This window comes from Rhipicephalus sanguineus, chromosome 1 (genome assembly GCF_013339695.2).
Source record: "Rhipicephalus sanguineus isolate Rsan-2018 chromosome 1, BIME_Rsan_1.4, whole genome shotgun sequence".
NCBI lineage: Eukaryota > Metazoa > Arthropoda > Arachnida > Ixodida > Ixodidae > Rhipicephalus > Rhipicephalus sanguineus.
In genome coordinates this window covers 202,012,844-202,040,273 of record NC_051176.1, presented here as the reverse complement: position 1 = coordinate 202,040,273, position 27,430 = coordinate 202,012,844, and the positions used below count along the sequence as shown (strand labels likewise).

Here is a 27,430-nt window from a genome sequence, read left to right as displayed (position 1 = left end):
ACAGAACAGTGATAACCACCAACTGCGCTTTCCCAATCATAAAGACAACAGCCAACACAAAACATGGCGTAACTAATATTTGTTATTGGAAAATTAATTTGAAAGAGTGCATTCTATACATGGGAACAATGAGACAAAAAAAAATAAATGGTCAACAAAAAATTGCACTTAAAAACAAAAATCAACAGACAACAATATCATAAAAAAGTAACAAAGGTAATTTACAGCTTAGCCTGAGAAGGAACTACTACAAGTCACTCATACATACTGCACAACAAAATAGCCATGCCTTCTTGATGCTTTCTGTGTGACCCTTCATGTGTCCACATGGAAAGTAGTTATAACAAGGCACCTCACAAAACACCATCATTCTGCTAAGTGTCCTATGCTTAGCATTTGTACAAAATATAAAAACAGGTCACCACACATGTAGACAGGCTCCCTTTTATGCTACTTTTCTACAACAAAGGGGCATAGTCACAGAGACCAATACTTTAAGAAAGGGGCACAATCAATTATATGTTCACACGATCAGTCTTGGCTAATGTTACTGCCGAAACAATGATTCATTTTACACCAGCTAGAGCTTGCTGTCTTCAAGCACTAGAGGCAGCAGCTAAAAAGCACTTACTGACCTGCATTGCCTGCAGTGCATACATGAAAATTGTAGTATGTTGATTTTCATGTCAATAAACATGCATGTTACAAAGCAGCCCGTTATCCAGGATCATCTTATGTAAGGTAGTAAACCTTCACTTCTTACAAAACTAGAGTGAAGGTTGTGTTTATGTAATAGTACACTGCCGTAAAAAATATTTCCTGCAGTCACTTCTCACTTGCACATATGATGAGTAACAGACAAAGGGCTCATCTAAGTTTCCTTCAGCGGGGCAAAAGTTCAATCAAGACATAATGCCTTGATCCTTGTGCATGTTCCCCTTGAACACCGTGCAGCGAAGTGTCTACGCATTCCGAGGTCTTGTCGCAGAAGTCTGTACCAACCCCTCACATGCTGCAAAAGTTCAGTGTCTTAGTGAAAGCAGGCAAAGACACATTATAAGGAAGCCTTAAATTCTGTAAAAAAATTATTGTACGCATTCAGTGGTGCTATGCTTGCACAAGGGCATGGTGGTTCACAAAAAGCTTCTTTCAGAATTCAGGCAAATGGAATTCAGGACTGCATTACATGCCGGAACAGGACACACTACTCTACAAGCTCCGAACAAGAGAGCACAGTCACTGGGACACAGACAGCAAAGCTGGTTTTATAAACACTTTTCAAAGAATGAATGATGGCATTTTCACATCGTAAAATAAATGTTTATTTTATTTCATTTAGTTTTAATTTGAATGTGAAGTGACTGTTGCACAAGCTTACATGCTATCCTGCTCATTTGCTGCTTGCTTATCTATAACACAGAAAATTGAACCAAATCTGCCATAAGTCATTACATCGCCCCGCCACGGTGGTCTAGTGGTTATGGCGCTCGACTACTGACCCGAAGGTCGCGGGATCGAATCCTGGCCGCGGCGGCTGCATTTTCGATGGAGGTGAAAATGTTTCAGGCCAGTGTGCATAGATTTACGTGCACGTTAAAGAACCCCAGGTGGTCGAAATTTCCCGAGCCCTCCACTACAGCGTCCCTCATAATCATATCATGGTTTTAGGACGTTAAACACCAGATATTTTCATTATTATAAGTCATTACATCAACCCGTCTACAAACAATGACAAGCTTTGAAAACCAGTAGCATAACCCATGGGCTTATTATATACACAACCACTTTCATGTCCTGAATCACCCACACACTAATCTGCAGACCATAATCACTTATACTAAGTCTGTTCTAAGGAAATCTTCAAGGTTGAGAAAGTTTCACGAAAAGAAAAAAAATTGGCATCCACCTGGACAGTAGCATAAAGCTTCTAAGAAACCAAATACAGATTTTTCAGAAACATAGCTTTAAAGTTGAAGCAAAACTTGTTTTGGTCCAGGGGATGAAACTGAGACCAATGCCTTTTCGGGGCTGTCACTCGATCATCTGTTTCGACAAATAGGCCAGCAGAGAGTAGAGCAAGGGCAAATAAATGAATTCGAAGCACAGGTGCAATGATTGGCAAATTAGTTACACAGAAATCTGTAAGGTGGAGCTAATTTTGTGCTACTTTTGGGTGGATGGCAATTTAATATTAGGCAGCATACAGAGTGACAACAAAAAAAGAGAAAGAGGATGGAACTAGTGCTGATCTTTTGTTGTACTCTGTGTGCTGCCTAATAATGGACAGTTTCCAACTTGCCCACCTTTAATTCTTCTACAGATCACAATTTTCCCTTTCAGATTAATTATTTATGCAAGATAATGCAATGTGCTCCAGCTGGCATCAGCCAAGGTGTCAAAATACATTAATGCACTATAGGACGACATGACTAAAATCTGATATGGCCACTCATCGAGCAAGTCACTATCTCTGTATGAAATGTAATTGCATGACCAACCTTGAAAGACATAAATTTAAGGTAATACTTTCAAGAAATTATACAGCACTCTAGGAACCATCCGATTCAGCAATACCTATAAATTCCTACATATTGAGTAGGATGGACTGTTGGCACAAATTTCATGATCAATGCCTTCATCACATTCCCAGTAGCAATACACTACCTGAATACACAATTCATTCACACACACAATGCATTTCGGAGAATTGTAATTGCAGCATGTAAGCAAGTTGCCACACAAGCGCTTCATACACTCAGGATTTATTTGTGATGTGGAAAGTGCTGAATAGGTGCCTCTTAGAGCATACAACAAGGTTGTCATCAAAAGATTTGTAAGTTACTGCTTGAGAAGTTAGGTCACTCGTTATGCAATTAGACAAATACAAAAACAGCAATGCTTGCTTGATAGAGTAACCAACATGCCTTTAGCTGCCTCCCCTTAGAGTATAGTTGTATAATTTCAAACCTTGGCTAAAGATAACTTGCACAGCTTGTTTAACTGAAGTTTAATGCGAGGCTCATCTCTCACCTGGTCAGAGTCCAAGATTTTTGCCATACCAAAAGACATACTTCCTAGAAGCTCACTGCGCCTGAAATTAAAAGTAACAGAAACTATTAAAACACGGCAAAGAGAGGCATAAGAGACAAGCTTACTTGTTTTCAAAATCTCGATGCCATGCTGTCACCAAAAGACGCTTTCCAGCATCATCTGCCATGAGCTCACTGAAATAAAAATAATGCACAGACTATTCATAAAAATACTGACACACCATTCTAAACTATAGGCTATGCAACAAACCATCCGGTGTTGTCATCAACCTTCCTTAAACAGTCATGCGTTGACACAAACCCATATATTAAGTAAAGAATTGCAGGCACAGAGGAAACCGCTCTGACATATCAGTTATCCATACTCCCCTTTGCATCCCAAGTCCTGCACTATTTTTCACATCCTTATACTTCTACTAAAAAAAAAAAAACTAGGCAGAATCAAGCATATAAATGCACAATGTGCAGACAAAATAAGAATGTGCACGAACAAGCAGTTACAATTACTGCTGCTTTGTCACTGGACTTCAGCGTTTTTTATCTATTCTGAAAGGTAAACCAAATCAACTATAACAACTATAACGTGTCCATTGTAGCCATCTTATTAGAGAGAGAGAGAGAGAGAGAGAGAGAGAGAGAGAGAGAGAGAGAGAGAGAGAGAGAGAGAGGCTCTTTGTTGAAAGAACAGATTTTTGCCGGCATGTATATAACATCTTATTAGAAATTACTACTGACTGTCAAAATTTGATTGCTCTTTGTTCGTAACACACCATGACAGAATTTCAAGTGATACTGTACTGATTTTTTCAAACACACAGTCCAAATCTATGGTGATCTTAAGGTGACCTGTGTTGACTGGGTATGTGTTAAAGCACAGAATGCTGTGGTTCAGTCATCATAAACATGGCTTCTTGGTTTCTCCCTTTAAAAAACTTTTACGGACTCAGACTTTTGCAATACACTTTAAAAAATTTTGTTGGAAACACGCTTGACATGTTTGTGTTTTAATTATAGCTTAACTGACTCCAATAAAAATAAAGCCACATTTTTCAGAGCAAAAAATTAGGCTCTTTCTGTCAGCGCTACTCTTACCTTAGGAGGAAATGCCATAGAAATTATAAACACCGTCAAAATGCTGCTAGTATATTTCAATGAATTCATGTTGTAAAGTAAACTTGCCAGTAGAGTTAGCATGATGAGAAAATTTCAGTATTTATTGCCATTAAAAGCAAGGCTTATGTTGTACCATGCACTGTTTACATTGCAATTCAAATACACTGCGTTTTGGTAAGGGGGAGTACAACACAGACAAACATCAGTAACTTGTTAGTGTAAACGCAAAAAAAAAACACCGACCAAAAACACAGTTTACTTGACGTTTCGGCCCCCCATATGGGAGCCTTGTTCACAATAAAAGCCATAAGGATGGCAAAGTGTATTTAAGTACGCCTAAGTACGTGACGTAAGCAGCGATAGTACATTGTCGGAAGCGTCCCATCACTCCTGTTCAGCTTGTGCGCAGTCGTCTGTATATGCAAGGATTCCAGGTGTAGGTGTGATGCAAGCTTCTTTTCTTTGGCCAGAACATGCGCACTTGACCAGTAAATTTGGTGGCCTGTAGATTCCATGTGCTCAGTGAGGGCAATTGAGGCAACGTGCCATTTCCTGACGTCATATTCATGTTGTTTGACTCTTTTCTTGAAGTCACCGCTCTCACCGATGTACTGCTTGTCACAATCATGGCAGCCTATGGCGTAAACAACACCCGGCAAATTTTTGCTCGGCGACTTGTCTTTTACGTCGACTAGGGCGTTCCTTAGCTTCTGTGCTGGTACATGCGCTATTTCGACGTCGTACCTGCGCATGATGCGGGCGATGGTCTCACTTGTTCCGGGTGCATACGGGATGGCCATACGCTTCTTAAGATAATAATAATATCTGGGGTTTAACGTCCCAAAACCACGATATGATTGTGAGGGACGCCGTAGTGGAGGGCCCCGGAAATTTCGACCACCTGGGGTTCTTTAACGTGCACCTAAATCTAAGTACACGGGCCTCAAACATTTTCGCGTTGTTTCACTCACTCACTCACTCCATAGAAAATGCAGCCACCGCGGCCGGGATTTGATCCCGCGACCTTCGGGTCAGCAGTCGAGCGCCATAACCGCTAGACCACCATGGCGGGGCCACACACACACACGCACACGCACACACAAGCAAACACCGCCGATGACGCATTCTCATTATCACTAAGCTACCAACTGAAATGTGCCCAAACAAAATTATCACAAATGAAGTTCCTGTAGTCGTCGTTTGTCGACTCACATCGACTCCTATTGCAGTCACGTTGTCGAGCATGTTGGGTGCGGAAGACATGCCCCAAAAATTAATATGGAAGACATTGCAATTGCAGTGCTCTGTTATTATTGGTGGCTCTTCCGCGCCCATATTTGGAGGTCACTAACTAGTCCAATGCCACTTCCTGTAGCCATCTACATTAGTCTAGACTTTACATATATGTTAGCCACGCAGTACAATCACATGGCACGCAGTACAAATGTCTGGCTATGTGTCTGTCCAAAAAGAAAGAAGTGTCCTAGGGATACTTGATTGTGGCACGAAATACACTTGGTGAAAAAGGGAAAGAGAGGAGGCGACAGTGAAACGCCAAACTACCAAATGTGTAACGACAGCCTCGGAAACATACAGAAAAGAATACAACGTTCGCACATGCGCAGAGAGCCAATGTATGATGTAGAACTACATGGTCATGATAACATACTTCGAAGAAAGAACATTTCTGCAGAATGCAATGTGATGGATGTATTGCTGATGCAATCAGAACTTTTCTTTTTAATACAGAAGGTTTCCAATAACTCCCTGGCTTTTTGTCCCCGGCTTTTGCACGGAATCAATACTTGAGCAAGGTATCGCGCACAGCGACAGGCCTTAGGGTGCTCGCTTACCTATACTATTAGCATGCTCCGCTTCATTACCCTCTCTTTTCTGTCCCCTCTTCACGAAATGTATTTCGTGCCACGATCAAGTATCCCTAGGAAATCTAAGCACCACCTTGCCCAAGAAGTTGTTTCGGAAGGAAATTTCGTTTGCGTGCATCTGCGCTTGCAAGGGACCTCGTTCACCCCACACTACCTGGAATAACCGCGATATTCGAGTTTCCATTTCCGTAAACATTGGATCCTCGTTGAAGCTACAGCTGCCACCACAGTCCTCCATCTGCGATGTACCATTACTGCACCGCCTCTAGTTGCGTGTGGCTTTTCCAAAGCTTACCCATTCCTCACTGAAATGACAGACACACCTATTTGAGGCTCACGCGGCCATTACGAGACAAAAGGACACATCTTGTGTTCTGGTCCTTGCAACGATGTCGAGTGTGACACTTATTGGGCTGTGTTGTTATGCACAATTCAAGAAAAGTCGCAATTACAGACCATTTTCAGAGAGAAAGCTTCTACACTCTAAAAACTGAAACACCTGCAGTGAGAGTTAAAGAGCTGTGTTACTCCCGCAGATCTCATTATACTCTCTTACAGGGAGGCGCTTTACTCTCTTTTGCCAGGAGGATTGAAAAGGCCTTTCACTCCTGCTGGCGAGACAGAGTAAAGTGCCTGTTCCACTCCTGCACCCCACGAGATGGTGAAAGGTTGTTTTACTCTCTTGCCATATAAGAGCTTGTTTCAGAGCTTGTCGGAAATTTTGACCACCTGGGGTTCTTTAACGTCCACCTAAAGCTAAGTACACGGGCCTCAAACATTTTCACCTCCATCGAAAATGCAGCCGCCACGGCCGGGATTCGATCCCGCGACCTTCGGGTCAGCAGTGAAGCGCCATAACCACTAGACCACCGTGGCAGGGCACGCTTCTTAAGAGACGGCGTTGAATGCTGCCTACGTGGTCGTGATAGTTGTTTCTGCACAGTGGACAAGATGGACGGGGGGTATCCACACATTTTTAATTTTTCGAAGATGCTCTCACTATCCCGCTTGTAGTCGTCTTGGCTCGCTGGAACAGGGTAGCGGGGACAGAACGTTTGTGTGAATGCGGATGCACTGAGTCGAAATGTAAATACTGTCCTGTATGTGTCGACTTCCTGTACATGTTGAAGGTCAGACCAGTATTACCCCATTTCACGAGAACATCAAGAAAAGGCAGGCTACGCTGACTTCTTGCTCGACAGTAAACCGAATCGCCTTTTCAATGCTGTTCAGGCGAGCAGTGAAAGCAGTGAGGACATCTATGGGAACTGTGCAGAAACAATCATCAACATATCGCAGAAAGATCTTCGAAGAAGGGGTGAATGAAGCGAACGCCCGACACTCGATGTCTTCCATAACAAGATTGGCAGCAGAGACGGCGATAGATGCGCCCATAGCAGTACCATGTGTTTGCAGGTAGAAATTTTGTTGGAAGATGAAGTAGGTATTTTATAAACAGAACCTAAGGAGACGGAACAGGTGTGGAACGTCAACTGGAAACCTCTCGGGCAGTGTCCCATCAGACTCGAGGGCAGCGGTGCAAACATTTACAGCCAGTTCTACTGGAACGCTTGTGAATAAAGACTTGACATCAAATGAAACCATGACGTCATCATGAGCAGAAAGAATGTGCCGTACCTTTTCAATAAAGTCGGCGGAATTGCTCTTGTGCATGCCCCTTTTTCCAACGAGTGGCGAAATAACACGGCGTAAGAAGCCAGATAGCTTGTGTAGGGGTGAGCGGGCGTAGTTGACAATGGGCCTCATAGGTACACCCTCCTTGTGTGTTTTTGGTAGGCCATAAAGCGTGGGAGCTGAACCGTTGTGGCACAATAGGCGGTAATAGAGTGGCTTGTGCTGGTGTGGCACCCCACGAAAGACATCAGCTATAAGCTTTTGGAAATCCCTTGTATGAATAAAAATGTAATGTTTATTAGACTGCTATAATAGCGGAGCCAACACTGGAACCAGAGACATTAATCTGATATGACGCCTGTATCGTAGGAGTACAGATGTAGTGTTTATTGCTTTCCTATAAAATCAGATAGCCACCACCACAACCACAATTGACGATGCAACGACATTACGCCTGCATAGGCTGTTTTTCCAAATTATTTTATAGACCTGGTGTGGCACAAGTCAAAGTCCTAGCTTTCGCTGATGCTGATTCAGTGGCTGCTAAGCTAACACAGCTAGTAAAAAAGCCATAGATAGTACTGTTTCTTGGGCGAGTTGGAAATTCATACTTGGAAGGGTAGCACTAGTAGACACGGACTAGAGGAAGACACACGGACACACAGACGGAAGGCACTTCCGTCTGTGTGTCCGTGTCTTCCTCTAGTCCGTGTCTACTAGCGCTACCCTTCCAAGCCATAGATAGATATGTGCCACAATAAATGTTAAAACCTAGAAAGTTAGTTTCCTAGTTCTCAAGAGAGTTGAAAAAGCTCTGTGAAAAAGAAAGGATTCTTTCATACTCACTTTAAAAACACTGGTTTTGAACTCTGGTACATAAATTTAGGAGAATAACGCTATTTGGTGACAAACTTCTTGCACAAGATAACCTTGTTTACAAAAACTGCATTGTACAAAGTTTAAAGACTAATTAAGTTTCGTGCGAAGTTTAAAGACTACCTTAAAGCCCGCAAGCTCGACCGACAGAGGAGTGCACTAGGTGAGGTGAACAACCATCGCATCGCTTTTGACAACTCCCACATCGTCGACTTAGAGGCCAATTACCATAAGTGGCTTTTATGGAATCCTGGCACACCTAGGCGAAACCCGGTAACATCAACCAGTGTACAGGTGCACTGCCGAGTGTCTACTTCAATGAACTTCGGCACATCATTGAGAACAAGCATCACCCCACGACATAGGTCGGCAAACTTACTCATGAGTCGACTCACCGGACTCACTCAGACTCAGTCGGAGTGAGTCCGGTTGAGCAAAAATTTGGTGAGTCCGAGTGAGCCCTCCGAGGAAAATATATTTCTTGAGTGAGTCTGAGAGAGCTCCACCTCTTATTGCCAACCTATGGTCCTGTCTACTTATCTTCAGCATTACTATCAGCCTTATATCTGCTTACGTTTACACTCACGTCTATTCACACATATCTCAACACACTAAGGTTCATGCGCCACCTCAATAATTTATTGATCAGAAGCGTAAGTTGGGGGGAGGGGGTGCCATGACCTCCCCCCCCCCCCCCCAAACTCTTTTATGGGAAGTTTCTGGTAAAACTGTCTCGTGTGAGTCCCGTATTTCATAAAAATGTCCTTACTGGATCGAAATCACTAATAACTCGTATTTGAATGTACAAGATCAAAAAGTGCATCGTAGAGCCCCAATTATGAGAGATATTGGCGTTAAAGAGCATTGACACCATGTTCGAAAAGGCTAATTTCACGCTAACGGACTCATGAGTCGACTCACTCGCGCTCACTCAGACTCAGGTGAAGCCGTGAGTCTGAGTCCGAGTGAGTCTGGCTGAGTAATATCTTGGTGAGTTTGAGTCCGAGTAAGTCCGGTTGAGAAAAAGTTTAGTGAGTCTGAGTCCGGTGAGTCCGGTTGAGGAAAATTTTGGTGAGTCTGAGTCCGAGTGAGCCCTCAGAGGAAAATAGAATTCTTGAGTGAGTCTGAGTGAGCCCCAATTTTTTTGCTGACCTATGCCCCACGGCCTGAAGAAAAGAAGGCCATATAAACACTACTTCCTGGTACACCCCCAGTCACACCAAAGAAAGGTCTGAGTGGGACCTGAAACATCAGGTTGTTTTGTTTTTGTAAAGTATGAAAAGTTTTTACTTTTAATCAGTACCTTGGTTGGTGTCACTCTATTTCAACCATAAGTTCCTTCCCAACCGGATAGAATTCTGTGCAATGTTCACCTATAAAACTTTAGCTTGTGCACCCCATCAGCAAACATTGGCTTATCCTTGCCCCTTTGAGTTAGATCCTGCGCTTTCCTATGCACAATAGGTGTCACAGTAATCCAGTCTTTGTGGTTAGTATAATGGGGGTTTCAATTCTACCGCTGGGGTACCAAGAGATGGGCAACAACATATTCAGCACCAACAGCACAGGCTCTAGCCTTGAGCACAGGTGGAAAGCAGTGGCAGTCCACTTGGTATGAGTATATACAGAAAACTGTGAATTTATAGAACGGTTACCATATTTGCATAACCTAATGTTTCCAGCCATCCAAAATGCTAGAACAAAAATGCTTTTTTTTAACCTTCTGGGAGTGTGTTATCACCACTTTATATATACGGCATTAGCTGCTGGGCATAAAGTGCAACTTTTTAAATGCTCTTTTGATTGTGCAACTGCCAAATGGGTGTACCTCCACAATGGTAAATATAAATGACATTACATTAGCAAAGTAGCTCTTTGCAGTCCGAAACTTTTACCCACTTTCCGGCCATTCTGGTCTGAAAATGCTTCGCCACTTTTGAACACGTGAAAGAAAAACAACTGTGTACAAAGAACTAATTGGATGTTTATTTTTGCAGTTGATTTTGTGGCTAAGTCTTTCAGTGATATTTGGGCAGTGTGTGGTACCTGACAGCAGTCTGCTGCGGGCGTGCTGCATTGACGGAAGGGGCACGACAGCGGACCGCAAAAGGTTAGTAAAACACTCGCTTCAATTTTTGGCAAGCTGGCATAAATAATACTCTACTGATTCACCCATTTGCCAGAATATCAATCGAAATATTGGAAAAAGTTCATAATTTCCAAATTACACACTTTTAACAATGATTACAACACACAAATTAAGATGCCAATACCCCTATAACAAATTTAAAAAAACAGTGCACAAATGAACTTTTGGCTATCCAAGTTATCATAGGATGACCTTACTACTGGACTCTGTTGGCTCGCGAATCGCCTGCCACAAAATTTTTTTGATTCCACCAAGTTAATAAACAGGGTTATAACACGAAATGTGTGCTTTCTCTCTTCTTTCGCACTGCATGCTACACAGGGAGCGAGAGGTTGCAAGGGGGCAATGCACAGCCCAAAAGTTATGCTGTCGTGCGTCATGGCCTTGAGTATTTTCTCTTATTTTTTTTTTCTATCATATTGGGCCTCTTTCTGTTCCAAAGATGTGCGGCGCCAGCACGTGGCGGCACCCTGTAGGCAGCCACGGTATCAACATGATGTGGCATGTCTTCTGAAATTATCTACTGGTAAACTGTTCTTGAAATAATCCAACACATGACGCGCTTGCTTGCTCCTACATGCTTCACAGTTTGCCGAGAAGACAGCAATTTTTGGCTGTTTTTGAGATGAAATTGTAAGTTTCCTGCTGCATGCAGCCCAATAATATTCAGCTCACGTGTTCACAGTAGTCTTAACCCTTTGAGTGTTATTGCCGTACATGTACGGCGGTGGTTTTCTGTCCCGCAAGGTCTTTGCTGTACGTGTACATTTTCGACCCTCCGTTTGAAATTTCACACCGTAATGATGATGCATGCTCACTGGGAGGTGCTGCCACCTCCTAGGACTTACAAGAACCTTTTGAACAGATTGTGCTACTTTTTTGCGAAGATAAACACAACTGATTTCTAGCTTCAGCACCTCGTGCAGTCTGCGGCAACGCCGATGGGCAACACCCTTTCGTGGTTTCGGTTTCGCAGCGTGATCACAATGGAGGCACGCGAAACTTGATTTTCATCTTTATCGGCACTCCCTTGCAGGGGCGGCAGAAGTTTATTTCCATCTTTATTGGCGCTGCTCTCAGCTTTTTTATCACCGACGCTCATTAGATATTCTTGCTCTCCTTGTTTACCAAGTTTATTCAGCTCAAGGCACCCGCACACAGAGATGCCGTGTATGAGCCAACACAACTCGTCGCTCCAAGAGGAGAACGAACACGTGTTTTATGTGTGCAGACTGCGATAAGGTGCTGTGCGTAGAGCGGTGTTTCAAGGGATACCACGCTCTGAAATACTATTGAACATTTTGCAGTTCTGAGTGATACTGACACCAAAATACTGTTCCTGATTTTTTAAAAATTTTTTCCTGACTTTACATATTTCGTACATTCAAAATCTGCAATGAAGTAATTTGACTATCTGGGAAATTTTTTTCAAAAAAATTCGACACTCAAAGGGTTAAATACAGATTGGCACCATTTGAAGACTACGTTCAAAGAGTGCTGCAGGACTCCTTAAGGTTTAAGTTAGGCTGAAAATTTTGAGGACCTCACACTCACAATGAAAACTTGTGGTCAAATTCTGGGTTTCTACTTGACTTCACAACGGATGTTCTCCAGTGAGCTCTTTTGATGTGATCGGGTTGGAGGGAGACCTGAAAGTTAAAGGAGAGATTTTGTGAATTAGACAATTACATGCACAAGAAACTGCTTCCGATATTAATATCCTATAAACCTTTTCAATTGCACAAAAAAGTAAAACCAAGTTCCTAGTTATAATATCAGTGAAAGCCAAGTATTATTGTAAGAGGGGTTTCTTAAGAGGCAGAGTCCAACCAGCAACAACTAGCAACACTGCTTTAGAACTAGGAATTATAACTGAATGCACAAACAATGGCATAAAGCTATCTACAAAATTATCAGTGTCAACTGTGTGTTAAGCTGTGCCAACATATTCAGAAGCCACAAAATTGTAAAATTCACAAACAGTAATTAACAGCAGATGCCAATGTCAAGATCACTTGGAGGGATTGTCAGGTTTAGGTATCTACAACTGCATTTTTGCATGGGCATTCAATGAGGAATGACACATTAAAGGAGTACTGACATGAATTTTAAAATTTTTCGGGTTGTTGCTCTAAATGAAAGCACGGGTGTCGAGAACCCTAAAAAGAGTGTCGTGGTGCCTGGGGATGCATTGCATATATTTTTGATACCGCTTCTTTCAACCAGCAGTTTCGGTTTCGGTTTCGAGAGGGCGGCTTCATAGTGACGTGTCAAGTCGGCCCGTGACGTCACGGGCAGACTGCAACCCACGAAATATGCACCTGCTGTCCTTTGCTGTCAGTCGAACGTGGTTCATGGTGAGTGAACTGTCGTCCAGTGCCTCCGACAGCGATTTCTGTGATTTAGGCTGCATGCAGAACCCAGATTTCGCAAACCAAGTGAGCTGACTTGAAACGTCATAGGGCTCTCCATGCGGTGAAGCTGCCTTGCAGATGCTGGGAGATGAAAACTTTAAAATCAAACTTAAATATTTATACGTGTTTCCCGGATGCGGTGTGGGGAGAGCGTTAACACTACATGCCAAGAAAACCAAAAACGTCCGTTTTGCCGCACTTCAAAATCGTGTCAGTACTCCTTTAATTAGGAGTGCAATTTAACTACCTTAAGTAACTGAAACAGGGATCTACAGAAATTAGTGGTGGTGCTAAGGTTTATCAGTGTCGGAGACAGGTCTGATCTACTACCTTAATGTAAGCATTTGCAGATCCTCCCCGGGAAGTTGCCAACTTGGCCGCCCTGATGACTGAAGTAGAAAAACAGACATGTCACATGGTAACATTGTAAAACATCCAACATTAATATCTTTTTGTGTTCATTCACAAACTCTTACCGTGTACAGTGACATGTCCACTGTTCACATAGGCAGCAAGCTTTAGTTTTGCTGAAAAGTGAAATAAAAAGACATAACATGTTTTGGTAGATAGCACTGTTTTTACAAGTGTTATTAGAAGAGTACTACTACTGTAGTTTAGCGCCATAAGAGTGATCTCAACTTTCATAACAAAGTAAACAATGCAGAAGTATAGTTAGCTGGGCCAGTTGGTAGGGATCCATGGAAGTAAGCAGTGCGAAAAGCGAGACGACGCACACATCCATTTTGGTTCTACATTCATTTTGTACAAACACAGAAGCCAAAAAGTATGTGAACTTGTTGAGGCCACACACATCTCCAAACTGTCGCAAGCATGTGTCAGTCAGGCGTCGGTGACACTACATGACAAGGAAATTTCATATCTTGGAATAACATGAAGCATGTGCATTAGGTGTGCTTTGGTTTTTGAGCGAGAGAGGAAAAAAAGGGTCTGAAAATTTTCTTTGCGCATGCACCGTTAGGCAGTGTGATGTATATATGTTTTACTTCTGATTAAAAGAAGCTAAGTTGAAAGACAGCGCTTGTTCTTGTCATTCCTCCCTGTGTGTGTCGTCTTGCTTTTTGCGCTGTTTACTTCCATGAAACAATGCAGCTTGCATCAAGACATTTAGTGGACCCCTACGGAGGCCCCAATAGGACGTTTCTGCACAACTTGAATGATGTAAAGCGGCATCTACAAGGTGATATGTTGGACAGAAAAAAAATGCTTGGCAAGGATGGAGGTGGAATAAATGAAATACAGTACAAGTGGATGGTGTGGGAAGGTAAGCTGTCTTTCCCACTGCCTGGACCTTCTTTGTCTTCCGCATAACAAAAATGAAAGCCTATGTGATTAAGACAGGACACAACTCACAATCACCACTTTGACATTTTTTTCCCCCTGGTGTGTTTATCAATTATTGCACGACACATTTTATGTGGCGCTGTTGTGGGCTCAGAGTTTCACAAAAATTCCGGATTTCTGCATTGCTGCTGGCTGTTGCTGCACAGCAGGTAAGGAAAGTAGCACTTCGCGGGTTCAATCCCCTCCCGTGCAAGTTTCTCTTTTTCGACCAGTTTCATTTTCATTGACCTCGTAATTACTACAGTTCAATTAAAAACTACAAATAACGCCCCCTATGCTCTCCTTGGTTTCATTATCCGTTGGCTTCATACAGTTGTGCCTAAAAAAAAATGTGCCTCTCAACCCATTCCCTTCCTTTCATTCACTCTTAGAAGAAGGGCACCCAGATGTTCGAATTTTGAGCTGTTTTTATGGCATACTTAAGTGCAATACCTTGCAGGCATGATTGTCGCCATATCATCAATGCCCCATGTCGTCAGTTTGCAATGGCCAAACCTGTGCTGCACTTGAAACCACTTGTCAATTAACTCGTCCGATACAAGGCTATGTATCCCATATTTTCTTGGGTATTTTGGCAAATTGTGTACTGCATATGACCTATTTGTGAGAGTAAGAGTTGCCACTATGGTTAGAATCCTACTGAGGGTAGGAAAATGCACTCACTATGTTATATTGTTGACTTATTAGGCATGTTGACTACACTGGTGTCTAAAGGGTAGCTTATTGTCTGACTTAACGCCGGCACTCACGGATGTCACTTTCATGGAAACGCAAATTTTATTGCAGGCCTTACAAATGTCTCATAGGTTATTTGTCTGATGAGGGCTCCAGCATTGTAAAGGTTATATTTATGATAACCAAGTGTATGCGAAGCTTTCACAGTTATTTTTTTAATGTGCACAAAAAATGACAGGTGAGGTGTAAACAGAACGCAACACCATGCATTGGTGCGTGTAACAAAAGGTTCTTATTCAGTGTGAAAATGAAATATGGAATGTCTTTTTGTGGGCGAATTATATCAGTTTGCATTCATCAGTGTTTAGGGTCATTTACCAGTCAGTAATACAGTCGAGAGCAATATGATTGGAAGCTGAGCAGATTTGACAGTAGATCATGCAGTCGTCTGTGCACAAGCAAATGGATTACTATGTTTTGCGTGGCAGGTCATTAATAAAAATCTCAAAAAGTAATGGTCCGAGTACGCTTCCTTGTGGTACACCATGTTACATCGCTAATACTGGGAATGTAGTTATTGAAAACGGTGAATAGCTCATGAAATAACAAAAAAAATTTATCCATGATACTGTTAGGGAATTGATGTTCATGCACAAAAGCTCAGTTATGAGATGGCAAGAGCAACACACTTGAAAAGCTCACAGAAATCAATAGAAATGAAATTTGTTTGTGGGCCCATATCCATATTTACAAAAGACATCTGTAGTAAATTCAATTAGCTGTGTTTCACATGATGGTCCTTTTCTAAAGCCATGCTGATGTTTGCCACATTAGAAAAAACTGTGTCCTGGTAGCTTACTGGGAACACTTGATGAGAGATATTGGTGGAAATTGTTAAGTATTCTTATCACGAGACTTAAAAAAAGGTATAACTTTACTGACCTTCAAGTCATATGAAACTTCCCCTGTTCAAACAAGCAAGAAAGGACTGTGCTAGAGGGTAATACTGCATATTTTAAGATGCCCTCCATTCTGGAGGAAGCCGAGATCTTGAAGTTGTTAATCAGATCGGCAATGTCAGTTGTTGTTATCAATCTTGATAGGTTCCATGTACAAACGAATTCAATGGGTGTTGGTATTTGCGAATAGTCCTGCTTTGTAAATACACCTGAGAAGTAGTTGTTTGCAGGAGAGAATGGTTTGCAAGAGAATGTTCTGGCATTCTGAATTTTCCAAGACATTAATAAAAGGGAGAGGGGAATCTGAACTCTCTGTCTAATTAGAAAGATAGTCAAAAAGGATGCTTTTTGTCTGAGGCAGGTATAAAATACTTACATACCTTGTAGTTCAGTTGGAGTATGATACTCCAACTAAACTATGTAGTTTCCTTGTAGCTATACACTACTCAAATGCATTCTAACTTTCCCTTTCATGTGTTTGACAGCCTTGTGTTATTATGCAGAACATATAAACAGCAAACAGAAGTAAATGTACATTATACCAATAAACTGTCATAATTTCATAATCTGTATTATTACAGACGTGTCACAATTGCATGATGTGTATTACTTCTGTCACTGCTGTTCAAAGCTGTGAATATTTTTCTGTGCACTATGAAAAATTAACTAAATAGTGCTTCCTGATGGATCTTCCGCACATCATGCATGATGCAGGTGCATCAGTTTTACTCAAGTTCAGCTCAGATTGAAACACAGTGTTTGAGCTTGCACCTTATATTTGCTGTACACTCATACACAAAAATGCACATACCTTTACCACAAAACACTTCAGCTGACTTGAATCTCCTAGGAGATTTCACCAGTTTTGGACACCTGGTTGGCAGCTTGATTGGTGGTGTCATACCCATGCCTTTCCTAATCACTTCCTCAAGAATATGCTGGTCATCACTTCCGTCACTGTCGCTTGAGAAGAAATGTTTATGTGCATCATCTGGTGTGTGAGGATTCAGCTCGGATGGCTCATCATCATCGATATCAACTACATCAGGAGCATCAGATGGTGGCGTTCTCTCCCAACCATCAGGTGGCTTGCGGCTTGATAGACTACCTATACTTGAGCTAGGCGAATCCAGTACAAGCCTTGGTATACTTGCTGATTGCTGAACTTTAAAGTTATATGCTTCATTTTTTTCCAGTTGGTCATTTTCAGCAGTGCATGAGCTTGACCCATTTGCTTCATCTTGAACCGCTGAGTTGCAGGCTTTTTCTGATTGGCTGCATGAATCCTCTGCACAGTGGCTTTCAGCAGTCTGCCAACAACTTTCCGTACCCCCACTGCTGCATTGGCTGCATGATTCTTGTGATGCCACACTTCGCTGATTTATTGTCACATCTAGAAACGAGCTATGGTTTGATGGTGTTCCGTCATTATTTTGGCCTAAGCTCACCCTTTTCACAAGCTTTATGAAAGCAGTTGATACTCTCACTTTTGCAGGGCTGCCGCTTTCTACTAATGATGGAAGTGATGCAGTTCGCTCCAGGGTAACCTTTGACTGGGGCAACTGTGAGCTGGTGTTCACAGTGTCAATGCCATTAGTTGCCACTTCCTTTTCAGTTCCTCCAGTGAGACATGGCTGGTGAAATGATGCAATGCCACTGTCCACTTTAGGTTCTTCAGTAGAATGTAACAGGGAATCGGCAGTGCCAGATCTACATGATGACAGGAGAATGTACTTTGAAGGTGAAGTCGCAGCGTTCTTGCGATCTGCCTGCTCATGGAGACTCTCCAGTGATCGTGTCTTATTCAGCTGTTGATTTGCATTCACTGATAACAGCTTCTCAATGCTTGCTTTTACAGCTTCCTCAATGACTTTGGTTATCTCATCCTGACACTGAAATCCATGATTGTTACTAGTGCTGCATTTAGCTGCCTTGTCTGAATTTTTCTCACACGAAGGTTTAGAGTGTGAAGATACAATTTTTTCATCGACATCCTTTATTTCCTCATGTGTCTTATTGAATTGGCAGCATTCACAATGATGACTTGGAGCAGCTGCTTGCCTGCCATTTTTTGAGAAACAGCTGTTAACAGCTTGATGTCCCATTGCACGTGGATAGTTAGTATGAAAGTCGCCCATCCTCCCAGGCACCTGTCTTCCAGCTGCATTAAACTTTGTAAGGCACCTTTCACAGCTGCAGTTTAGGACTGTAGCCTCATCATCAGCCATAACATCAGATGCTCCAGTGCTGCACGTTTTGCTTAGCTTCTGCACTCTTGATGCACAATCAATGCCATAACCGGGGTTATGGTGAACCTGTGGCCTAATGGCTTTTTTGGGCTGTTGATGTTTTGAAGCAAGTGCCTGTGAGCGCACACCAGTTTCTGCATACAATCTCCTTTGCCTCTCATGAGGCACTTGCTGCTTTAATGCTGCTCTTTTTGGAAGCAAAGAGCACTCTTGGTTTGCATGACTGCTTAAAGAATGAGCACATTTAGAGACAGCCCCTTTAGCTCCACCAGGATTGTGTGTGGCTCCTGGAATCTTAGAATTGGCCAAGGGCGCTGCAGTTTTCGAAAGATGTGCCTTGGCATGCGCCAGCTTTGCAAGGTAAGTTCTTGGTGGAACTTTAGGGGCACAGTCAATAGACTTTGGAATTGTTTCCTCCTTAGCAAGGTGACCTGGTCTGTGCTTGTGCTGTGCATATGGCAGAGAATGCTGCACTGAAATGCCACAGCTTGAGTCACCAGTGCATAATACCCAATCCCTAACTCTTTCATGCTTTTCATTTCTTGGTGGCATCATGACTTGTGATAGTTCCAGGAAATCTTGCTCCCTGGGAACTTGAGGTAACTGTCCCAATTCTGTGGATGTTCTTGGGAGGCCTATATTGTTGACTGCTGTTCTCCAGATATCCTGCTCTCTTGCCAAGCTTCTTCTGTTTTTTGCATGCCTTGCAGCACTCAAAACGATTTCTGAGGCGAGGTTACCATCAGAACTTCCCGCTGAACTTTGGTTTCCATAGCTTTTGCATTTTGCAACAGATGGTGGAGCAAGGTTTTCCTTGTTAGGAGAATAGCAGCAGTGGTTCAAAGAAGACTGAAGCCCCCTTTGATTTGCCTGCATTTTTTCTGAGATTGGAATTTTACTTGGGCTTCCAAGAAGTTTGCTCCTCAGAGAACATGGCTTCTTTGATTTTCGTTCAGACATGCTCCTTTCACAAAATGCCTGTGTTTTTGCCTCTTCAGCCCAAATTTTACGTATTGACATCAGAGATGCTCTCGTAACATCTTGGCTTTCATGATTATTTTCATCATCTTGGTCTTCACTTTTTCTTGACCCAAGGCTTCGACGGTAAGAACGAAGGAACCGTTTTGTTTGGCAGGAGGCAGGCCTACCTTCCTTGTCGTCAGACACTGATGCACCTTTTGAAATCCTAAAGGATCGTAACCAGAATGGTATCTTTTTTAAAACAGGAGTCTTCTGGTTCTCCATTCTGAAGGGGGAAAAAAAAGCAACAAAGAGCATAATTAACTTTTCATGCAGGACCTTTACAAAATAAGAAAACTTCTCCATGGAAACAACCGCATACCCATAACAATGAAAAAGACAAATGCACAGGCGTAAAAATATTATCTGAAATGCATCTATCATGCATATCTGGTGAAAGAAAAAAAAAGAGAAAAGGCACAGGCATATTACACATATTTTCAACATTTGTTATCACTTGAAAGATGCATCCTGAAATGCATAGCCACTTTCCTTTGCTTATTTACAAACAGAGCAATGACAACTAAGCAGGACCTGCCACAGTGGCTACGGTGTTCACCTGCTAAACAAAGGGTTGCGAGTTTAATTCCTAAATGTGAGGACTTCATTTCCAATGTGAAATAGAAAAACCACCATATAAAGTCAGATATCAATATAACAAACATGGAAATAACATATTAATGAACGTGACAAACTAAATCTAAAATATTTTACACCATTATCAGCATGTAACAAATAACTGCTTGTAGTGAATATTGAATGTAATACGGATGCTGTCAGGTGCGAGATTATTTTAATGATGGTCGACTGTACCAACATTTCGGAAGCACAGTGATGCATTTCACATGATCAAAATAAATTTGAAGTGAATTGCTACACTGTCCATCATATTTCAGATCTAACATTTAAATACAAAACACCATTACCTTATAAACATTATACAGGGCCAGCACAAATGATTCATTCGTTTTGAAAAGGCTACATTTTCAAAACTATTACACATACACACACAAAAGATATATGAAAAGAACCACAAACTCACCAAGTTTGCATTGTGTATTTCAAGTGGCAGCAAGAGGCCACTGCAGTCATGAGAATTGAAAGAGATTCGACAAAGGTGAATGTTTTCTGTGGAGTGTCACAAACAAAGATGTATGGGAATTTTTTCTTCACTGAGCAAAGTGTGGCCGGTAAATGTTGCCTAGATAAGTTGCAGTTGCGGTTGTTTCCATAACACAGCGCTGACTTCAGGGATTTTGTCTTCCAACAAGACAGCACACCCTCATTGGCACATCCCAGCAGGGGCGTAGCCAAGGGGGGGGTTGGGGGGGTTCAAACCCCCCCCCGAAATTTTTCAGTTTTGCTTGCGTATATAGGCACGCACGAACATACATAAAGTATGGTTGAACTTCCCCCGAAAAAAAAATTTCTGGCTACACCCCTGCATCCCAGTTCGCGACTACCTAAACAATGAACTTCAGCATCGCTAAATTGGGCGTACTGATGATCTAGCTTTGTTCCCCTGGCCTCCTAGATCCCCTGATTTAACGCTCTGCGACTTCTTCCTATGGGGGTATGTTAAGGACCTTGTTTACATAGCCCCACTCCCACAATCCTTAGTCAAACTCAAAGAATGCATCAGTGCTGCAGTTAAGACAATTGACCGGACTATGCTACAAAATGTATGGAATGAGCTCAATTATCATCTGGACCTGTGTCATGTGTCAAGGGGCACAATTGAACATTTGTAGAGGGTGTATAAACTTGGTGGGTTTGCAGTTCTTTTCATATATCTTTCATGAGTGCACATGTAATACCTTTGAAAATATAGCCTTTTAAACACGATTGAATCATTTATGCTAGCCCTGTATTACTGTGCTGCTCAACAAAAGCTTGAAATAAAGCATTTGACAATCACCTTTTCTGGAATGAATGCAAACAACCACAAAAACAAAAAAAATGCTAACAATAGAAAACCTATCTAGAGCAGCATTGCACACACTCCATGCTCAGTCCAAGATCAGCAAATATACGTTAGTATTTGGGAACACATCTCCCTCTAAACATTTCTGCTCCATCGGCAAAATGGCATCATCACTAAAGTTCACTTCTTTCAGTACATAGTGCTCATTCTCAAGCATGGTGTGGATAAAGTGGCAACTGGCCAAATCTATGCACAAGAAGCACAGACTTAATGAATGGAGGCCTACTCAGTTCATGATCAGCACAGGTTCCAGTATTTTTGGTCTTTAGTTCAGACATTCAACATGTTTTTTAAACTTCCATTGAGAAACCTAAGCTGAACAATGTTGTAATTCTATACCAATACAGGGCACCAATTGTTACCACCAGTGTCAGTCTGCCATGAATGGTGGATAAGAAAGTAATATATTCAAGCAAAAAATTCTTCAAAGCAACAAAAAAAAAAATGGTCACCCACCATTTGAAGCACAGAACTACAATGGAAACCGATACAGGTTTTCACAGGGATTGTCAGGAGGAAAGCATCACAGTTGAAAAAAACATTTCAGGTGTAGCTGATATCCTTGTTCATGGTAAAATTTCACCGTGCACAAATGACAAGGACACAGCCTAGGGGACAAACTGTGTCCTTGTCATGTTGTGTAACCAACCGGCCAACCTTCCGTTTTACTGATATCCTAGTTGCCACAAAGAGAAATAGGTGGTCCATGACAGGTCACATAATGTGTACAACAGACAACTGGTGGTCAGTTAGAGTGACGGAATGGGTACAAAGGGATGGGAAACACAGCCAAGGATGGCAGAGAACTAGGTGGGATGATGAAATCGAGAAATTCGTAGGCAGAGAATGGAATCGGCTCACGCAAGACAGGGTAAATTGGAGATCATGGATCAGAGGCTGGGTCCGCGCTAGTTGGTGCAGATACATTATGAAACCGGTAAGCGCACGAAGACGGGAACAAGAAGACGACACACAGAGCGCTCTGTGTGTCGTCGTCTTGCTCCCGTCTTCGTGCGCTTACCAGTTTCACAATGCAGATCATGGGAGGGGCCTTTGTCTTGTAAATGGACGTACAAGATGAAGTGGACATCGTAAAATAGGCTGATAATGGTAGTTTAAGTAAAAAATTATATGAGAACTTCAAATGGACACTGACATGTTCTCACTTAGCCATGACTACTAGAAATCCCTTTTTCACTCTTTCATTCTGGCTGCAAGCAGTCTGCGTTTTAATGAATGTGGACATGTCATACATGCCAATCCTGTGTTAGACTCGCACTGCTTATATGGGGTATGCTTAAGAAGTGCACAACCCTCAAGCAGAAGTGTTAAATTTTACAGCACTCTATGGCCACTCACACTGGATTCTTTCACGATCATTTATTCATTTTTCTCCAAATCGTCTTAAAACGCTATTTTTGGATGAAAATGAATTAAAAATGATAAGCATGATATAAAATTGTGCAGTTAACAAAACAAGAACAGTTGACATCTTGAGTTATTCAGTAGTAATTAAAATTCATTGGCTTTTAACTTGCATATTTTAGGAGTGTGGCTTGAATAACGAAGCTTGGGTTCAAATCTACATATATGTGGGGTGCTTAATGGCACTGCACTTTTGGCAAATTCAGTGGTTTTTAGTTGCTCAGTAAGTCTTTCGATAAAAGTCAAGGACGAAGAAATTGAACGATGTCCGAAATTCCCCCCCCCCCCTCTTCAAGGCACAAGAGCACAGGTGTTCTGACATCAAGGCACAAGTGTCCTGACGTCAAAGTGGCATGAGGAGACACTACACTAAGAGGGCTATAAAAATACACGCTTGGCCATTGGCTCCTTCTGTCTGCTTGCATGACAGGTCCGGATGCTCTGTTGTGGTTAGTAGACAAGATGCGCTGCCCAACAAAAGTCATTTTCTCTAAATTCATCAGCTATTTATTTAGAATGCCTCACACCGATAATTCCCCTTCACAGAGCTTCAGCCGAGATTCTTTTAACAGCGAAGCTGTTCTTAGTCGCGGCTTTCATGCCCGGGTTTGTGGTAGCAGTGATAACGTGGCCTCACAGTGTGGCGAGAGTGAGGCTCGGTAGCAAGGGGAGGGCTGTGTGTGCTGCGAGAGCCGAGGGGTGAACGTTCGAGAAGTGCGCCAAGATGAGGTGACGGTGAGGTGCAGTGGAGTGTAAAATAGCGTGTCAGCGTCAGTGTTCAGGAGTTTGCGCATTCAAGATGGCAAACATTTCTCATTCTCCCGATGAAGAAACCGCCCATCGTGAGCGTCAGCGAAAGCTGACGCGAGCACAAGCGTGTCGTCGCCGAGCCAACCACGATGTTCGTGCAAGAGAGGCCAAAGCTAAGCGCGAATGAACAGATGACTTGAAAAACATAGAAGTACAACATAGCCTGATGAAGGACGGGCATAAGCTTTGCTAGCTGTTTCGACAGTGTTCGCGAAGTGGAGCTGGCTGGATTTTTTTTTCCTGCAACAATGTGCCTGGCAAATATTTTCATCTTCAAAGTTGCGAAGTAACAGGCAACTTACAGCACACTCTATTCAAACTCAAGGGGACTTTAGAATTTCGTTTGAATAATCAGATGCAAACATAACCATGGCTCAGTGCATCATATCAGGAAAAGCCGAGATGGCTGACTATCACAGGCCTTGCCACTGTTTGGGTGCTTTTTCTTGTTTTCTACTTGCGGTTTTGGATGCTTTGACAAGCGCAAGCTGGCAACTGGATTGTTTTCTATTTTAAAAATATATGAGCACAATTTTTCAGCTAGAAGGAAGAAAGGCAGCTAGTATTTCTGGTACAAATAATTAAAAAGTACAAATAAATAGAATTAACCAAATGGTGCAGTTTGAATTAAGTAATTTTAAATACACTGAAAACACAGCAGGGCAACCATAAATTTAAAGTTCATTTCAGTTAACCAAGAGTATGAAATATCATAATTTGAATTATCCTGAGTCTACAGTGAAAGGGCTCAGCAAATAGCACCAGTAGGAAAAGCAAGAGGCGTGCTAACTCCCGACAAAGAAAATTATGTTGATCCAATGTGCATGTTGAAATTAGTGTAAAACGAAGCATTCATATTAACGGTGACACAACACTGGAACTGCTACAGTAATAAAAGAAGATTACACAAGCGCAAACTGTCACCTAGCCGAGAGATTGTGCTAGTGTCGTCTTTTCTTACTGTAGTCCCAGTGTTGTTGCACAGTTAATATAAATCAGTACCAACTTGCCCAGCTGCATGTACTGCTGTAAAATGAAGCTTTTGCAAAGTGGTTAATTAAATGCTATAACACTAAATTTGATACAGATAAGTGTGGCTTAACCCTTTACTGCCGGTTGTCGCGAATTCGCGACATACCGAAAGACGCCGATTAAGTAACACACGAAACGTGTTGATGCCTTCACCGGCGGCTGTCACGTATTTGCGGCGAACGTAGCTTTCAGCACTAGACATCTAGCGCCATTGCATGTAAGGTATTGCAAGCTGGAACCCAGTGTTCTGTATCAGTTGCCGGAGAGCGCGAAGCACGTGCAACAGCTCTCACTACTTCGTTGTTTTCTGCCCAAGGGACGTAAGTTCTATCTCCTATAAAATGTTTTCGATGTGCACACGTACAAGAGATTGCACACGACATGTCACGTTGTTTTGAAGTACGTTATTTCCTGCACTATCCTCGCTTCTGTGGTATGTCGCGAATTCGCTACATCCGGCATTTGAGTCAGTCAGTGATGACTGCCTGTATGACAAGTTCATGATGGACTTCCGCTCATTTTATGGAAAAAAAAGGCTTCGCATGCGCTTGCCACCCGAAGATAAAAGTGACGGCAGCTGTCTCAATGACAGCGAAGACGACGATGTCGATCCTCATGCACAAGCATGAGTGTCTTCATCGAGCAGTGAGGATGAAGACGAAGATGTGGTAGACCAGCCAAGCTAGTGCCTCTCTGAAACATGCAGTGCGGTGGAAAAAAAAAGACTCAAGAACAGCGGGAAATGCCACACTGGAAAACCGCTCATCTTCAATGTGACACTGTCCGAGCTCCTATTGAATATTTCAAGGAATTTTTTATGACACCTTCACGGAACACATCGTTCAGCAGAGCAATCTGTTTGCAACGCAGAAAAATCCGAACAAAGGACTGGCTCTGTCTAGTGGTGAGCTAGATCTATTTCTCGGTGCCGTCACCTTCATGTCATTCTGTCGGCTCCCAAGAAGTCGGCTATACTGGGCGGCGGAGTATAGGGCACACATGGTGGCCCACACGATGTCACGTGATTGGTAGGGGGCAATAAAGTCAAACTTGCATTTAACAACAATGACGACGCCAGGTTACGCCGCCCTGAAGAGATCCGCTTCATTGATGCGGCGATGCCATACTTACGTTGCATTGAACATATTGAGCTACTATTGGCTTAAGTGCCGGTTGTTGCGAATTCGCGACATACCTAAAAGTATGCATTAAAGTTGCATTTTGGATAATACAACTGCTGATTTGTGTTAAGGCTGCTATTTAAAGCTGAAAACGAAAAACAAATTTTTTTCTTCGGCGCTTTCATAATTCAGGCATTAAAGGGTTAATTTCAAATACCAGCACACACATCAAGCACTTTGAGCTAGGAGCCAGATCATGCAACACTGTTCAACGACTGCTGGTGTAATGTTTGTGTACTATGTTCTTTTTTTATACCTGTATCACAGTTTCGTTAATTTCTAAAATTAAAGTCACCAAATGGTCACGTCACCAGTCTTGACTAGCTTCATATGCCTGCAATGTAGCACATTTTCCCTCAGGCTACTGCTACATTGATGAGAGAAATCGTGCTCAAAGGTTCTTATACGCGCCTACCAAACTCAGGTGGTCAGTGTTGTGTCGCCACCGCCATCACTAAGGCGGAATCCGATTTGACCTGTATTTATTCTGCCAGTGGCGATAAAACAGTCAGGTCATCGAGTCGCAGTTGGCGAAAAATGAAAAACAGGCATGGAAGCGTAACTGCAGAGAACAGTGAAGGCTGGAGTAACGGCATACCTGTAGATCCCCATGTGGGAGTCGCACATAGGGATCTCTGGCCGGGGGCAATCTCCCAAGAATCGTGTAGCACGATTGAAATGTAAAAGGAGTAAGATACAAGTTCGGATACAAAACACTGCACGCAATTTTAAATTTGCGTCATCGTCGCACATGATCGCGAGTTTTCAATCGGGACATTTATTATACACGCCTGCTAAAGCCGCAGTAAGCTCACGGCCTGAGCATGCGGGACATTTTCGCAACGCAGAAAGAGAAAAAAGATCAATAGCCTTTCTAGCGCCCAATAAAGGAAGCAAAACAAACGTCAAAATCAGTAATAAACGAGGAGACATGAGGTGAAGACAGGCGACAAGGACCCGGTTTACGGTTGATCGCGATTAAGCTCGATCGGGATCAAATTTTTCAAGTTATTGGCCACCTTCTGTAGCTTGCCTAAAGAAGGAAATCGCGATCAAGAAATTAATGATCATGATCGCGATCAAAAGCGACCGTGTGCACCGGGATTTTAGGCTGTGAAAGACCAACCTGAAGCAATGCCATTCAGAGCTGCCACTTCTCGCTTCAGACCACAATTCTGGAATTTGTAAACGATGAGTTCCCTTCCCTAGATTACATTGTAACTTCTGATACACTCATGCATGATCACATAAGGTAATCACGCAATGCTTGAAAAAAAATGTAAACGCTGTAAAAGTTTCGGTAGTTTCGGCATTTAAATTTTCGCCCTGTCTACTTGATTGGCTGGCTGAAAGACTGCAAGGGCAGCACCAATGGACATGCCAATGAAAAAGAGCTCGTGCATCAATTCGTGTTGAAAAAATAATAATAAAAAACAAGCAGCCGCAATTCAAAATTATTTCCTCCGTAGCATAAGATCATTCTGAAAGGATTGAAATAAATATAATGCATCATAAATTTGAAAAACTTATAGAAACAAAAAAAAACTAGCTTCCAGATTTTGTTACAGTCAAAGTTACAATGCTGTTTTTTAATTGATAAACTAGAATAA

General features: G+C 42.3%; 1 protein-coding gene across 1 annotated transcript; it reads right to left on the bottom strand.

Annotated features, from left to right (window-relative positions):
- Positions 1–27,160, bottom strand: LOC119405600 (uncharacterized). Its single transcript, XM_037672437.2, has 8 exons — positions 26,947–27,160; positions 16,931–19,614; positions 13,600–13,650; positions 13,454–13,512; positions 12,264–12,358; positions 3,156–3,224; positions 3,031–3,091; positions 1–1,012 (listed from the first exon to the last, which is right to left on the bottom strand). The coding sequence occupies exons 2-8, from the start codon at positions 19,611–19,613 to the stop codon at positions 899–901; spliced, it is 3,132 nt and encodes a 1,043-aa protein (XP_037528365.1). The 5' UTR covers position 19,614; positions 26,947–27,160; the 3' UTR covers positions 1–898.
- Between the last annotated feature and the right edge of the window lie 270 nt (positions 27,161–27,430).

Bases quoted from the DNA above. Each gene is read 5' to 3' on its own strand.
- LOC119405600 (XM_037672437.2), bottom strand. From the start codon at position 19,613: ATGGAGAACCAGAAGACTCCTGTTTTAAAAAAGATACCATTCTGGTTA. The intron at 13,651-16,930 runs GTATGTGCATTT...TTCACTTTTCAG, and splicing joins TGAAGTGTTTTGTGGTAAAG to CAAAACTAAAGCTTGCTGCC. The intron at 12,359-13,453 runs GTAGTAGATCAG...TTTAACTTTCAG, and splicing joins CTGCAAATGCTTACATTAAG to GTCTCCCTCCAACCCGATCA.